The 16283-nt window shown below is 37.6% G+C and overlaps 2 protein-coding genes across 3 annotated transcripts; both read left to right on the forward strand.

Moving 5' to 3' along the window:
• Nucleotides 1-1890: 1890 nt before the first annotated feature.
• LOC102224245 (guanine nucleotide-binding protein G(I)/G(S)/G(T) subunit beta-3-like) lies at nucleotides 1891-9122 on the forward strand. Of its 2 annotated transcripts, none has more exons than XM_005804718.2 (9): nucleotides 1891-2375; nucleotides 4173-4289; nucleotides 4471-4616; nucleotides 5380-5443; nucleotides 5779-5935; nucleotides 6015-6081; nucleotides 7080-7281; nucleotides 7795-8011; nucleotides 8148-9122. In XM_005804718.2, the coding sequence occupies exons 2-9, from the start codon at nucleotides 4221-4223 to the stop codon at nucleotides 8252-8254; spliced, it is 1029 nt and encodes a 342-aa protein (XP_005804775.1). In that variant the 5' UTR covers nucleotides 1891-2375; nucleotides 4173-4220; the 3' UTR covers nucleotides 8255-9122. The 2 variants fall into 2 exon arrangements, with proteins under 2 accessions (XP_005804775.1, XP_023200703.1); XM_023344935.1 differs by having other exon boundaries at nucleotides 1893-2388.
• A 1547-nt stretch (nucleotides 9123-10669) lies between these two features.
• Nucleotides 10670-15308, forward strand: LOC102223990 (triosephosphate isomerase-like; the record flags this gene model as incomplete). Its single annotated transcript, NM_001286295.1, is given in 7 exon segments — nucleotides 10670-10868; nucleotides 12014-12137; nucleotides 12479-12578; nucleotides 12987-13104; nucleotides 13738-13823; nucleotides 14701-14788; nucleotides 15110-15308. Coding segments are annotated over 7 exon segments (744 nt in total). The 5' UTR covers nucleotides 10670-10759.
• Between the last annotated feature and the right edge of the window lie 975 nt (nucleotides 15309-16283).

The following is a 16283-nucleotide window of genomic DNA, read 5'->3' on the forward strand; positions in this document are numbered from 1 at the left end:
AGTTTGACTTGCAGCAGGTTTTATTTTTAGACTGCATCACGTGAGCCTGAGGAAAGAGATAAACATTTCACAAGTGTTTTAACGTCTTAGGCAAACAAAGAGCCAGCTGGAACACTTTCAAGAGAATACAATTAGTCTTAACTGATGATGTCCATACTTGATTTGCTAGTGTTCTGGTGTTTATAATAGAAAGTCAACAAATAAAGACAACCAGAGTAAATACAAAATTTAGGCATGTCTTTTTGTTGTATCATGAAATAGTCGTGATAAATTGTGTCTTTCAACCAGTTTCACTAGCCATACCAACGTTTGATTACTGCCAGACTTGCAGATTTTGTAAAAAAAAAACAAAAAAAAACATAATCACTTAAATACACTACCTGAGAACATGACATAGGCTAACATATTATGCTCCTTTTTTAAAGAAATAATTACCAAAATTGTAACTGAATAGAACCTTTGACATAGTTACTCCAAAGCATAGATGTTTTGTCCTTAAACCTAATTCAGAGGTCCTCGTGATTCCTTGAGAAGTTGATTCAATAGTTCACATTTTTGTTGTTGCTTTTGGATGATGACTTCTTCATTTCTGAGCGACCTTTCAGTTAACACCAAACTCATATTTCTGTGGATAATCACTCTCTCTTACCAGCATCAACCAGCATCATCATTGGGCCTTTTCCTTTTCTTCTGGGGTTGACATTCCACACCAAACTACATCCATTCCCAGGGACACAGAATTGGGTCAGTTGAGAGATTTAGATCTTACTTTTTTTTTATTGAGACATGTAGAAAATATTCAACTAAAATTGCAGTATTGCACTTCCCAAAATGTGTGATATACATTTATATTGGGATTAAATTTTATAGGTCCAAAAAGACTTGTTTCATTTAGAGCTTACTTGGTAAAATGAGTATGGAATGATTCAAACATGTTCTTAGATTTATCTCCCAGAATATGTGATTTTTTGCATTCTCTTTTTAGCTCAATATTTTTAAAATATTCAGTCAAAATATGCACTTTTATCTGGAATTGTAGCCATTGGCAGAAAACCATGTTTTAAGTGAACATTCAAGAATTCAAACATGCATCAGGCTCCCAATCCTTACCTCCATCTTTCCACTTTAATGAAAAGAGGTGATCTAATTACCATTAGTTGCCCCACCTCCTCTGAATTTGCCCACCCAGATTTCCTGGAAGAAAGAGTGCAAATCCTCCTGACGTTGCAAGTCAGATTACGAGATGCCAGAGGGGTAGACCAAACAAGATCAAACCAAAACCTTCTCCACTTCACATCGGGACATGGTTCAACCCCTCGTTGCCTGCTCTCCTGTTGGCCTTTACATTCTCCAGGTGCCATCCAGTCTTGGAGTGCTTATAGGAGCAATGAAGATTTTTATGAAGACCTCATCACTTTGGACAGGTTCTGAGAGCATATCTTTTTCTTGCAGTGCATCTCTTCAGTTGCAAAAATCACCTGAAAGTTTTCTGAAAAAGGCACAATGCCACAGTTGACTCTTGATCCACTTTTCGTCCCTACCTTTGCAAGTCAAGTGTGACGCACGTTTAGCCCGACCCGCTCTAATTCCCTAACGAGATTGCCCATCCCCGGATATCTCATACAACCCCGATTAACCAGGCTCAGCTCATTAGCTCTGCCAAACCAATTCGCCCCTTGTCAACCTCTGCTCCTAACTAACTGTAAAATCAACCCCCGTAGTCATGAAAAACATGGCCTACAACAAAAAAACACAAGTGACTGCACAGACTTGATGGTTAAAACACCTAAGAGTTAATTCAATGGTGCCCATTTGACCATTTCTATTGTTTTCTCCAAAGGTTAATCATTAATTCAAAGGAAGTTTGAATTATTGATATCTATTCAGAATCACCTGTGTGTTTGGGAAAAAAAGAAATTACTTTATTTCTTTGCAAATCTCGAATCTCAGGTTTTCATCTACGTTTTTCACTTAACTTCCTGCCTTCCTTTGGTTCCTCACCTGTTTTGTCATTTGACCTCGTAACCTCTTTTTTTTTCTTCCAATCAGTTTACCTGTTGCACTCTGCCACGTTCCCTCCCCCTGTTTCTCTCAGTCTCGCTCCTTCCCTCTCTGTTTCCATCTTTGTGCTTTATCCCTTCATCCCTTCATCCCTTATCTCCTTCATCCCCTCCAATCCTCATCTGTTCTTCACAGTGGAGGAAGGGCAGGAGAAAGAGAGAGTTTTTTTGCAGGTGAAGCTAGATCGGCAGTCTACATTGGGTAGAGCATCAGAGGAGCCAGCGAACCTGGGACTGTGGAATCTAAACTCATAGGGACCACAGAGCCGGACTTGAACCAGCAGCTGCCCGGTTGCAGGAGACAAGGTCCTAACTGTGAGTGGAAAAGGTGAGTTTCTGCTTACATGTTTCTGGGCAGGTGGCTCCATTATTGTTAAAGGAAGATTTGTAAGTTTGAAAAACAACATTGCTTCGCCATGCAAATGCAGGCAAACTGTGGCAACCATTGATCTTTTTTTGCATCTCCATTTTGTGATTTTCTTTCACTGATTTCAGGAATATAATTCATCCACAATTCTCAAGGAGCCACTAATGGTTTTTGTCTTCATCCAAGCAACCACTCCAATAGCTTCAAGCTAGCACTAGATAAGCTCATTTTAATATCCTGTGACTGCTTTCATCATTTTGATGTCAGTCTTTGGATTAAAAACAAGCACCCAAAGAAGATCTTAGTCTCAGGTGACAAAGATATAACCAAACCTAAAACCGATTCCTGCCTCTAAGATTTCTTCTGCAAGACTTTTTCTTATGAAGAGAATTTCTGGTTATATCATGTGTTTTCAACCAAGAAAAGTAGAACTCACATTAGGTGTTTTATGTGCTGGATCTAAGACACTCTACCTGTGTGTGCTGGTTATGGTTTTGACTCCAAATGAGCAATTTCTTTCTTCATCATCTTCCACATCACCTCTCTCTTTCCCTGATCCCGAGGTAAAGAGTAGTAATCGGATGAGAAGAGATTTGGCCGTAAAGCCTCCTCTGAGATCTCCAGGATTTAAACCCCTGCAGCAAACCCACCTCAGAAACCCCCTCAACAACAGAACTACTCCACTTCCTGCCTTCCCATCTTCTACCCTTCATTCTGTCACAGGTTCAGTCTTCCACATGTGCAGTAGACAGGCCAGCAATCCATTTCATCCCCATGATAGTCATGTTTTATCATTTAGCAAGATGCTGAGGTCAGGAGGGCAACACTCTGGATTTTTTCCCTACTCAACAAGTTCATATTTCTGCTGACACTTTACAATTTCTTGCTGTTCTGTTCACTATGAGTTGCATACATCATGCAAGTTGTGTTTTTGCTTCCTAAGTTCCTGAAATATCATTTTTAATAGAACTAGGACAAAAAGTGAATATGATACTCTGTAAAACGATATATATTATGTAAAAATCCTGCGAACGTGTTTGATTTTAGCCTTGAACGTCGGCCTCAGTAGGGTGTAAGCAGGTTCTTGGCATTAAATTTGTCAGACGTCAGTATCCCATTACAGAGTATTAGTCATACTGTACACTTCTGCACGCAAGGGTTTTGGGAATTTTTGATTCTTCTTTGACATTTACCCTTCATATGTTGTTTGACAAAGATAGAAGGGACTGAATGAATACCTTATATTTATGATTATTACTAATGTCTTCGAACAGCAGGTAAACAGCTTTTTCAAATGTTAAGTATGTCCAGCAGATGAGCAGAAAACAGGACTCAGAAACCTGAAGTTAAAAGGTTGACACCGTTTTCCCCTCACTTTATTCTTCTTTCTATAAAATATTTACTTTTACCTCTTTTTCATACCTCCCTATTTTATCCTACTTACCATTATTTGACCTGTCAAGATTATAACATCAGTTTTGGATTACATCCGCAGAATCAGATTTTTGTGATTTGATGGTGCAGCAGAAAACAGCCGCTCTAGATGGATAAATCAAGGTCACTCACTGATCCAGAGAAAAGTCAGAAGATGTTAGTGTAATTTGCTGCTGTGTCAGCTGAAAGGAAGTTTATTTATCTTAGTAAAATGAGAGTGATATATCATCTCTATGAAGTAAATCATTTATTTTTTGTGTGTAATTTCCTCCTTACCTTACTGTTCCTTCTTGTACTCTGTTTTGCCACAGAGTGATTGTGTCATCTTCCATCAGTAACATCCTCCAGCGACTGTCATCATGGCAGCTGAGAAAGCTGAAATGGATGCACTGAAAAAGGAGTGTGATGGCCTCCGTGCTCAGATTGAGGTGAGCATTTCCTGAATGAGACAAACTACTTCCTGTAGAAACTCCTTAAAACCTTCAGACAGGAAGCAATATCTTTATCAGGGTATTTTCATCTGGTCTGACTTTCATTACATCGTTTATCCAACAAGATTTCTTCAAACTTGTTTATTCTAACATATGTATTCCCTCATGTGTCCACTAGGCGGCGCGTAAGGCCGCGAACGACACCACCATGACAGCAGCAGCTAATGGCGTGGCCTCTGTGGGCCGGGTCCAGCTGAAGCTCCGAAAGACTCTCAAAGGCCACCTGGCAAAGATCTATGCCATGCACTGGTCAGAAGATTCAAGGTAACAGGATGGGAAATTCTAACTTTTTATTGAGTATTGTGCCCGTTTTTCATAATGTTTGATTTATTTGTTTAGCTCAAATAATAGCCAAAACTATGATTTGAGCTAAATTAATCGTTTCCCCCCAGAGAAAGTATATTTATTCAAATGTCACAATTTGACATTTGAATAAATCTTATTTCTGTGATTTACTGCAGTAACTCAGGTTGGAGCATCATCAACTTAAATAAAAAACATCTTTATTTATTTTCTCTTTAAAAAGAGAATGAGGAAAAACAAGGCTTTATTTTATAACCAGGAGCTTAAAGCTCTATTTTTTTTATGTCTCCTCACTATCTTCTAACTCCTTATAAAAATATATTTTAAAAAATATAACCGGTGGGGTAAACAGTAAAAAAAAATGTAGTCTCTAAACACAAACTGCTCTTTAAGATGATCAGTTTTACTTTTTCTCTGTTGAACTGGATATCACGTTTGTTATTGCCAAGGTTTGTAACTTATTTCAGAGCTTTCAAATTCAGACAGCACATTGAGCATTGTTGAGAAATAATTATTCCTTGAAAGAAATGTTTTCAAAACATTTTGACTCTAGTCAGATCCCACATGCTCTTGTAAAAACATCCATCCACCCATTTTCTTAATTATCTTAGGGTCACAAGAAGGTAGAAAACAGCAATTTCTGGGTGCAAGCTCTTAACTGCGATATTGTTTTTCTATTCTAAAAACCAGCTGTATTTACAGTGATGCTGTGTTCCTCTCTAAGGCAAATGGTCAGTGCATCACAGGATGGCAAGCTTCTAATCTGGGACACGTTCACTGGAAACAAGGTAGGATCACGGCCAGTATTTCATCAAGTGTGAACTATGTTGCTTAATGACTTATTGTTAATTGCCGTGTTTCAAATTCTTATGAACAGTTTGGTATAAATTATATATATGTGTGTGTGTGTTATGCTTGCAGAAATTCTGACTTGAATAAACTTTCTAATTGAAAGTTAAGTTAGTGAAGTCCCCTTACTGTTCTGTGAGTTTGAATGGAGGACATATTGACGAGACATAGAACATAAAACACCTAAACGATAAGTTTGATTAAGAGTTACTGGTGACTAAAACCTGTGACTGTCTGAATGAACTCAACAACTGTCCTGAATTTCTCTCCTCAGTTGGTTGCTGTCCCCCTGAAGTCTGCTTGGGTGATGAGTGTCGCTTTCGCTCCTTCTGGTAACCTGGTGGCCAGCGGTGGTCTGGATAACATCTGCACAGTCTATAACATTAAGGCTGCCAGCCCCAAGACCCTCAGGGAGCTGGATGCACACACAGGTGAGGACAAGTCATTTCTGCTACCTTAAAAACTTTAATGTAACCCACTTTTTAAAAAGAAATTGTGTCTCTCACACAGGTTACTTGTCTTGCTGCCGTTTCCTTAGTGATTCTGAGATCCTGACAGCTTCTGGTGACACCACCTGGTGAGTTTCTTAAAGTTAAAAACTCATTTATCCATCCAGGAGCCATTTGTGGATGGATTTTGTGCGGCTCACAACTGTAAATCAAGAATGATGAAACTAGCTTTTCCAGGACAAGTGGGGAAGCAAATTACAAAACATTTGAATACTTTCTTGGTTTAATTAAGATATTAAATGTTTACTTTGTTATTGGGTGGATTAAAAGTTGCAATATAATTTTGATTGATATTTTAGTCTTTAAAAATGTATAATAAACAAATAATTGGGCCTGCAAGAAGTTTAGACTTGACAATTTTGGTTCACATGACAAAGAAAATAGGAAACTAAGTTTATATATCTCTATTATAAATTTAGACTTGATTGATGTTTAAAATAAAAGTAAATCCTTATTAGTCTCTTAGATCATTTGTAAAAGTGAAAACCTTTTTAGTAAACATTCATAATGACAACAATCTGACCTTTATGGATTTTTTTACATACTTGAAAATTAAACATTTTGTAATCGATGTGGGTTTTAAATAATTTACTTTCATTTTTTTTACTTTATTCAACTTTGACATAGCTCCAATAACTGAAATAAATATGTACTTAAAAGCAAACAATTGCAACCTGCAATTACTGCTTTCCATATTAGCTGGTTTTAGTTCATTTCTTCTGCAGTATAGAACAAGTTATTATGTAAATTATATAAATGTTATTTTATTTTATTTTATGTACCCTCTTAATATTATATTAATTTCACAATACATTATAATGATACTTAATATCAATGGATTTATGATTTATTAAGATTATTTTATTTTCTATATTAATTTTCAAGTATGTGCCATTGGCAAGAGATATAATACTTTTATTTGTGTGTTCTGCCAATGTGTTGTTTCTGACTGCTTGTTTGGTTTTACTGTATCACCTATAATTTGTGCTCACATTTAACAAATACACAAATCCTAATAATTAGATTCAAAATGCCACCAACACGCCATCCTTCTTAACTGTCCTAGCTGCCTGTGGGACCTGGAGACGGGCAAGCAGAAAACGGTCTTCACCAACCACATCGGAGACTGCATGTCGCTGGCCCTGTCTCCGGACATGAACATGTTCATCTCAGGAGCCTGCGACTCTCTGGCCAAGCTGTGGGACCTGAGGGAAGGAGCCTGCAAGCAGACCTTCTCTGGACACACCAGTGACATCAACGCCATTGCTGTGAGGATTGTTTGATGGTTTGTTTTACAAGAATCAAGAAATTTAACTTTAATAGAGTCTGTAGGTCAATGTCAAGTATGTTTAAAGGTCCTAGTGCAAAAACACTTTTTCTAAAGACTTGAGGGCCTCGAGGGCCAGCATCCTGCATGTTTTAGTTCTCTCCCTGGTGGTAGTAACGACCTTTTCAGCATGTCAGTGTTCTTCTTAGGCTTTCTAATGAGCCATCATTGGATCCAGGTGTGTTAAACCAGGAACAGAACTAAAACATGCAGGATTGCGGGGCCTTGAGGACCGACTTTGGGCACCACTGGGTCTAAGACAGCAATTAGTTTTTCACTCAGGGACCTGCTGGTTTAGAAAGTTGCATTTTGTTTATCCTCTGGTTATCATTCTCCAATCTAAAACACTTAAATGTGACAAAATCCTTCACAAATCTTTGTTCGCAGCTCCATATTACGCTAATCTTTGCCATCTTTTCCTCAAACACTTTCACCTTTTTTCTTCCACTTTCAGTACTTCCCCAGTGGAAATGCCGTCATCACAGGCTCTGATGACTGCTCCTGCAAGATGTATGACCTGCGCTCCGACCAGGAGGTGTTGGACTACACGGACACCAGCCTGAACGCCGGCGTCACATCTCTGGCCCTCTCCAACTCTGGCCGCCTTATCTTTGCAGGTTATGACGACTTCAACTGCCACATCTGGGACTCACTGAAGGGCGAGAAAGTCGGTGAGAGCTCTATTAGTGTTACTATGGTCGTGGCTTCATGGATGTGTTAGCTCAAATGTACGCAAACAAGAAGACAAGTGCAGGATTATTACTCTATTTATCATCTATTTACTTGCAATTCACCCCTGTCCTTCAGGTGTGCTCTCTGGCCATGACAATAGGGTGAGCTGCACCGGCGTCCCGGTTGATGGAATGGGTGTATGCACAGGATCCTGGGACAGCTTCCTCAAACTGTGGAACTGAGGCATTTCAGTGGGAGGAAAACATCTCTGGAAGAAAAGAGGAGGAGCAGAAATGAGGAGGAAAGAATAAAGAAATGAAGGAAAGAGGAGACACTGTAAAAAACAAGGAGGATGCATGAATAAAAAAAGGCCTCCTCTTCCTATCTTCCTCTCTTCTTCCTTAATAATGTATGCAAAATATGAGTGGTTGCGAATGAGCCTCATTGTGTAAATGGCACCAGGGAAACAATGCGTGATGCATTCTGCTGAATGTGCAGAAGAACTTCAGTGTTGTCATTTTAAATAACGAAACACGTTTTTGAAAATAGCACAATTAATCTAAATGTTGCCAGAGCAGGAAAAAAAAAGCTCTGGATCAGAAACACATAGAGGTTTTTGTCAATAAAAGGAGATCAAAGGCATAAGCACTGAAGACAAAGTTATAGAATAACTTTTTTTTTCGAGAACATTAATCTGTAAAAGAGCCCTGAACTTTCATAGATCAGGTATAAATTAATGCAACAGTTAGACTTAAGTTGATGTACAGTGGGTTTTTTTCTTTACTTGTTTTGTCAGACTATACACACACCAAGTGTAAATATATTGCAAAAAGTCATCATTGCTCGCCTCCTAAGAACAGACAGTTTAACACAGGGTGGATGTGAAGAACCCCCAAAAAAGAAAGTTTCAGTCTGGGAGCAGGCTGGTAGACTGGGCTGCAGGGCGGCTGTCTAATCAGAAAAACATTCTGTAAAACCATATAAACTGAATTTCATCCCCCTCAGCCCAGCTGCATTCTGTAGTTATTGTACAAGTGTTCAACTCTAATGTACAAAAGGCAAAAATGTTTCCTGAAGATCTTTCTAATAAATAGTTCTGCATTAACGTTATGTTGGAGTTTGTGTGTTTTTGTCTCTGTTCCCAAACGCAGCTGCTCCAACAGTGAACTTTTTCCAAATCAGAACCAGAAACTTGAATGTGTTTGGCATTTTCATTATGTCAAAGCAACACATAGCAGCATCTAACTGAAATAGAAATGGAAAACCAGAGTTTTTCAAATTTTTCACCAGAAGAACTTGGGAATTGTGGTCTGCATTTTTAATCAGTCTCCTTTGACATATTAACTCTAAATTAAATCTAGTGCAAGCACTTACATTGCCTACACTGTGAACAGAGTGCTTCTGTGTGTAATTTAATCTCAGTTTGAGTATGGCTGTTTCAGTGAAGGCCACTGCTGTTTCTTAGACAATATTATAGAACAGCAGAACAAGGAACATAGCAGAAAGAAATTTAAAGCAGTGGTATGTTGTAAAAGAATTAGCCTAATTAGAATAGCTCACACAGTTCTGTTAAGCTTATTTTCTGAGAACGGAAAGAACATTAATCAGAAAAGCAGCCAAAAGCTGCATGGTACCTCTGGAGGAGCTGCAGAGATCCACAACTCATCTGGGAGAGTCTGTTAACAGAGCAACTTTTAGACTTGCACTCTAAAAATCCACTAAATGTAGAATATTGGCTAAACGAAATTCCCAAGAACTTGCTTTTTTGTTCATCTCTCTGGGTACTTTAGCTTCCTCCACTCACATTTTGGGTTCATTGGTTTCTCCAACTTGCCCTTGCATGTATGTGTGCTGTTTGTCCTCTATCGCCCAATGACTGCTGGAGAGAGGCACCAGGCTTCAATGCAACCCTTCAAGTACAAACGGGTATAGAAATTAATGGATGAAAACATTGCAGTTGAGTGTCCGATTCCCACATGCTTCATTTTCATGTCCTTTCGTGGCATTAAAAGGAGCTTCTCAGTTTTACTAGTTGATCTCAGCTGTGTGAAGGAAGCTGTTTGTATTTACTGTCACCAACCAGAATAAGGTTTTTCTATGCCTCATTATAAAGCTTTTGAAGATGTAAGTGTATAGACTTGTTTGTATTTTCTTATCTCATTATAATGTGCTTTCTTTTAATAAAAAAGCGCTTCATTTTCATTTCAGGTAAAACTTTCAATGATGTATTAATTAATGTGTTCACTTGCCTTTCAGTATATAGGTAATTGGAAAAATTTATGAATGAGTCATAAAAATTCAGATGAGAAATGTACATTATTATTCTAAAATAGTTCAATCAGCCTAATCGTCTCAGATTTGTGTGTGTGTGTGTGTGTGTGTGTGTGTGTGCGTGTGCGTGTGCGTGTGTGTGTGTGTGTGTGTGTGTGTGTGTGTGTGTGTGTGTGTGTGTGTGTGTGTGTGTGTGTGTGTGTGTGCGTGGGTGTGTGTGTGTGTGTGAAATAAATGTCTTTTACAACATCAGTTGAAATATGCAACATTTTAAAGGCAGTTTTTTGTTCGCACAGAAGGTGGCGCTATAGCCACCCTTAAAACTTGATCCACGTCGGTCTTTTAATCCCAACTCAGAAGAAGACGGATGTTTGGTGATGATATTTCCAACAGCTCCTGAACTGCACACCAGCCTGAACTGAACACCGGGGCCTTCATCTCCTCTCTCACCGGGCATCAACCACCAGCAACCGGCCATGGTACGGAGGTTCTTCGTCGGGGGAAACTGGAAGATGAACGGAAATAAGGAGAGCCTGGAACAGCTGATCACCACTCTGAACACCGCCAGCCTGGACGATCAGACCGGTAACCCTGACTGATGAGCGGCTGCAGGGTTAGATGCAACGCTCCCATATAATTATCCGCTATTAGCTGTGTTTTCTAAATAAAAGTGTTAAATAAATATAGGGATGCAGCTCGAGGTGGAGTCGTGATCAGGATGACTTGCAAAAAGTCCTCTGACGTTTCTGTCTTTAAGTATTGGAAAGTAACTGAGTACATTTACTCAATTACTTGCACTTCTCTTGAGAATGTTTTCTACATGAAAGAACCTACAGTTTCTTTCAGACCATGAGTATAAATGGAGCACAGAATAAAATCTATTATTGTTTTTTTACTTTTAGAAAACATAAATCATATTTGAAATATATATATATATATATATATATATATATATATATATATATATATATATATATATATATATATATATTTTAAATATATATAAATATATTTTGTTAGGATTTGATTGCAGGGGTCGTGTTACTAGGGTTGATAACTATTATAATGAAATTTTTAAAAGCGTAAATGTAATTAACATTTATGCAATTAATTGTTTATTGTAAAAAAACAACAATTAATTGCAAAAAGAGCACCTTAAATGCCATTTCTTAACAAAAAATTCTGGATAGCTATTTCACCCCATCCTAGAAGATGCATCATTTCAGATTTCTAAAAGCAAGAACTAAATTTAATTTTTTAGTGCACTGAACATTTTCCTTCCTCTCTACGCTTCTACAGATAATGATCAATATCACTAGTGTTTATATTAACTTAAATTCTTTGAGCTAAATTTTGGTGCATGTAAGATGCTATATAAATTAAAGTTTACTTACTAATCTAAGCTCTGTGGGGATTTTTTAAATGTTCTTTGTTCTTTTTTTGTTGTTTTTCTTTTGTCAAAGTTCATTAAATATAAGCTCTATTATTTTTCCCAGGGTTTACCAGTAATGGGTTAAAAAGCCACATATGAAAGATTTTGAGTAAACGCATAATGAATCCAGGATAGAAAAGTGTGAATAATTCATAAATAATAAAGAAGAATGCCTAGGTTGTACACAGCATCAAGCAAGTTTTAGCAATTATGATCCTTATAAAATTGCATTACTTTGAAACTGCTCTTACAGAGAAGAAAAAGCAACAAACAGATAACTCCTCTGTATTGTTTTCAGAGGTGGTGTGTGCTGCTCCTTCCATCTATCTGGACTTTGCTCGGTCCCTTCTGGATCCTAGAATTGGGGTCTCAGCCCAGAACTGCTACAAAGTGGCTAAAGGAGCATTTACAGGAGAGATCAGGTGTGTCAGCCACTCAGAGACAAAATAGTAAAATAAAAAGCAAACACGGTTCGGACTGATTTTATGTTTCATACAAGTGGTTCCTTTTTTTTTTTTTTAATCAACTAAGGGTTGGAAAAACCCTAAAGTCATCCCATTTGTCATATGTTCAGATCTATGCTGGAGGAGGTAAACTCTGAGAACATTGGAAATGTGTTTTAGAAAATGAAAAACAGAGTTTGATATTTCCTAGCTCTGAAGTGAAATCATACTTTATTAAAATAAATACAATCTGTTGCAGTCCAGCTCTTTAAGAGGTGGCCTACTCCCCACCATGTTTACCCCCCTGTGCCTCCCTCCAGCCCAGCCATGATAAAGGACAGCGGGGCAGACTGGGTGATCCTCGGACACTCAGAGAGGCGCCATGTGTTCGGGGAAAGTGATGAGCTAATTGGCCAAAAGGTGAAACTTTATTCCTGCTACAGACTGTTTATTTCACAGACTGACGGCTATGTCTGTCTGCGTCATTATATGTCATAGAAAATGATAGTTAAAGTCCTTTTTTATGATTCTTTTCAACTTAATGCCCTCAGTTAATTAGAAACCCATTTTGTTTCCTCAGACTTTCCCCATTTTTTTTTTAGTGCTGTGAAAAAACATAAAATGAAACAATCAAAAGTACCTTTCTTCTCTTAGTAAATTAGTAAAAAAATGATCTGGGATTTAAATATTTTTGTTGCGATAATGGTATCAGGTCATATCTTCTGTATCAGAATGCCTTTAATGTCATTGTACAGGAGCAAAATGGAATTTCTTACAAATATATGAAATGTGGCAGGTAAAGCATTTACTAAGTTATGATATCTGCAGGTTGCTCACGCGCTGGAGAGCGATCTCGGAGTGATCGCCTGTATCGGTGAGACGCTGGAGGAGCGCGAGGCAGATACCACAGAAGAAGTCATCTACGCTCAGACACAGGTTATTGCAGGTGAACAAATCTATTATGTTTCTTCCCGGCTCAGTTTTAGTTTTTTATTGTTTTTTTTTCCTTTCTTGTTTTTTTTTTTTTTTTTTGGTCTAAGTTTTTACATTTTCCTTTAGCTTTTTTTGTCTTAAAACAATTTTAAAACATACAATAAAAGTTGCTATACTAGACCAATGATGATTAAATGTTGTACTTAAATAGGCATATTGTTATATGAAAAATGATCAACAAATAAAGTTGGAATGTATTGGGACAATTGGTTAAAACCTACAAACCAGTTTTTTTGTATTTTACTCTACATTATGTAACCTGATTAATGATCTTTTCTCTGGTCACATGTTGGCCTCATGCATTTTTCTCCTGTACTGAATCTAGGTTGCTCACTGTTTTAAAATGTAAATAGGTCAGTGGACTCTGCTGCTGCAGAAATTTTAGGAGACACAGCTGTGTCTGCAGCTTCCCACTGCTACAAGGACACGTTTCTATGTGAACTTTACTTTCTGTTTGTGTGCAAACGTTTCTTTGCAGACTTTGTGTATTTGCTTTCCGGATTACTCCGTTTATGAACAGATTGGGTTAATTACAGCTTCGAGCTTTCATTCGCAATGCATGGATTAAAGGGATGTTGGGTTGCAGAAAATGTGACGGACTGGGGGAAAGTGGTGCTGGCGTATGAACCTGTTTGGGCCATCGGCACTGGAAAGACAGCCACACCTGAGCAGGTAACAATAAAGAAGGGACAGAGTAGCTTTGGCTACTTTGTCTCAAGAGGCTTAGAAAGCACAAAAGACTGAACTAATCCTAAAATAAAACATCAAACAAGAAAAATATGATCGAATGTTTTCTGAATGTTTTCTTTTTCTGAATTGTGCTGCCAGTTCAGAAAAGGTTGTGAAAATTAATTTCAGTCATGGACAACTGCAGTTCCATAAAAGTCTTGGGACAAACTTCATGTGGAAAAACTTAATTGTAATTGTGGCCCAGATGATTTCATAATAACTATTATTGTCTAAAATTAGATTTTTTTTTGCCCCCACAGAATAAATTCACTAATGACAAAAGTTAATTTTTTTCTCCAAGTTTCAGTATGAGATTATCCTGCTGTAACAGAACATATAACATTTATTTTAAGTTGGTTTTTTTACATATTTACCACAACTGCTACTAACTGTAAAGGGTAGTGGAGATCTGAGTGAAAAAGTGACCTAATGTGAATGATTATTAGATGACAACTTAAAAAAGATACGATTTTAGAATAATTAGGGGCTGCCAAATAGAAATGTAGAATAGCACAAAAATTTACAATACAAATGAGAGAGCAAAAAGAATAAAGTCTCTGACGTAAATACAGATGTGAAGGAATAAAAACACACACAACAGGCGCAACATAAACTTCCAAACCTAGAAATAAAAGCACAAACTTGTAGAAAAACTGGTTTGCATGAACATGCAGATTTAGTGTTGTATTTCCAAGAACGCTTTTATTGTTATATTCATATTTGAATCTGAGAGATTTACTGAACATTGCCAGACTGATTTCTGATTTATTTTTAGAATTGTACTTACTTGATAGATGTAAAATATGTATTCCTTCCTTAGGCTCAGGAAGTTCATGAAAAGCTGAGGGCTTGGTTCACAGCAAATGTATCAGATGATGTGGCTGACTCCCTGCGCATCATTTATGGAGGTTCGTGGTGATGTTATACTGCATATATTTATTTTTTGCTACTATATTTAGCTGCTATAGATATACTTGTCTAGTCAACCAATGTCTTCTGTTGTCTAATTGGACGCTTTGAATTCTTCCTGAAAGACCAGAATAAAGAAGTTAGTGAAGATTTTTTTAAAGTTTTGCATTGTACTTTAAGTGTAGGTCTCCCTTTACTGTTGTGTCTTTTGCTTTTTTCAATGCAGCACTCGCAGTTGTGTTTAAGAATTATTTCCTCCAAAGCTTTTTTCTTACTGCTTCATTCACACTATGCATCTCTTGGCTGGGTGTGTCCTCCAGGTTCAGTCACCGGCGCAAACTGCAGGGAGCTGGCGTCTCAGGGCGACGTGGACGGCTTTCTGGTTGGCGGAGCCTCTCTGAAACCGGAGTTTGTTGACATCATCAACGCACGTGCATAAAGTGTAAAGACGATCACTAAACTGGGATCATTTTCACACTATTCTGTCACACTGCAGTTTTATGAGAACTAAGCTGACTCATGCACAAACAAATGTCTGTTTTACATGAATATGTTGGTTTCTTTAAATGTAATGTAATGCTTATTTGTCTAAAAAGTGAGATATAATTACCATCGGCATATCTTCAGTAGTTTTTAAGTTGAAAAGGACAATCTCATTATTACTTGCTCTTAGTTTAACCTGTGAAGTTTTTTTAAATTGCATCAATCAGTGTCTGTTTACTTACTAAATAATGTGATTTTCTTCACTCCTGTGACATTTGTCTCTCCTGTATTGTAACACACAGTCTGTAATAATTACTGTTGTAGACATAATTCCCTTACATTAACATATGCAAAGAAAATATGAAGAGTCAGTGACTCAGTAGGTCTAAAAGCTTTATGACTGTACGTAGCTTAACCCTGGCTCAGGTTGCACTTTAGAAAATGTAGCGATCAGGGAACTGATCATTGTACACTGGAAGCAAATAAATAAAATGTGGAAACACATTGCAATGGTTTCATCTTTATAAGGGCCATTTTTGAGGGCAATTAACATAAATGTGCTTGGGGAAAGCATTCTGGCTTTATTCACAAATATCTGCATTAGATTTTGCAAAGAGTGCATTTACAAACTACTATATGGCTTCCTATGCTGCTTGTGGAGTGTTGGCTTCTTTCTTGTTAAGTAGCCTTTCATTCTATAGCGGTGTAGGACTCATCAGTGTCCTGTTCTGACACATTTATGTTTACGTTTTGTCTCTCTACAAGTGAGTAACCTCTGTAAACTCTTAAGAAGGTAAAAACATATTTATGTCTCACATTGGTAGTTTTTAATATGAACAAATTTGTTGTTTTTTGCAGAAATCCTCAAAATTCTTGTCTCCCATTTCTCCAGTCCCACAAACTGAGCTGACTTTTCATATTTTGACAGATTTTCAAAAAGCATACCTGCATGGCAGACCCCCACTAGTATTTTGCCTGTTCTAATAACTGTGGAGATAGCAGCGGGGGTTC

The sequence above is a fragment of the Xiphophorus maculatus genome, chromosome 13, assembly GCF_002775205.1.
Source record: "Xiphophorus maculatus strain JP 163 A chromosome 13, X_maculatus-5.0-male, whole genome shotgun sequence".
Classification (NCBI taxonomy): domain Eukaryota; kingdom Metazoa; phylum Chordata; class Actinopteri; order Cyprinodontiformes; family Poeciliidae; genus Xiphophorus; species Xiphophorus maculatus.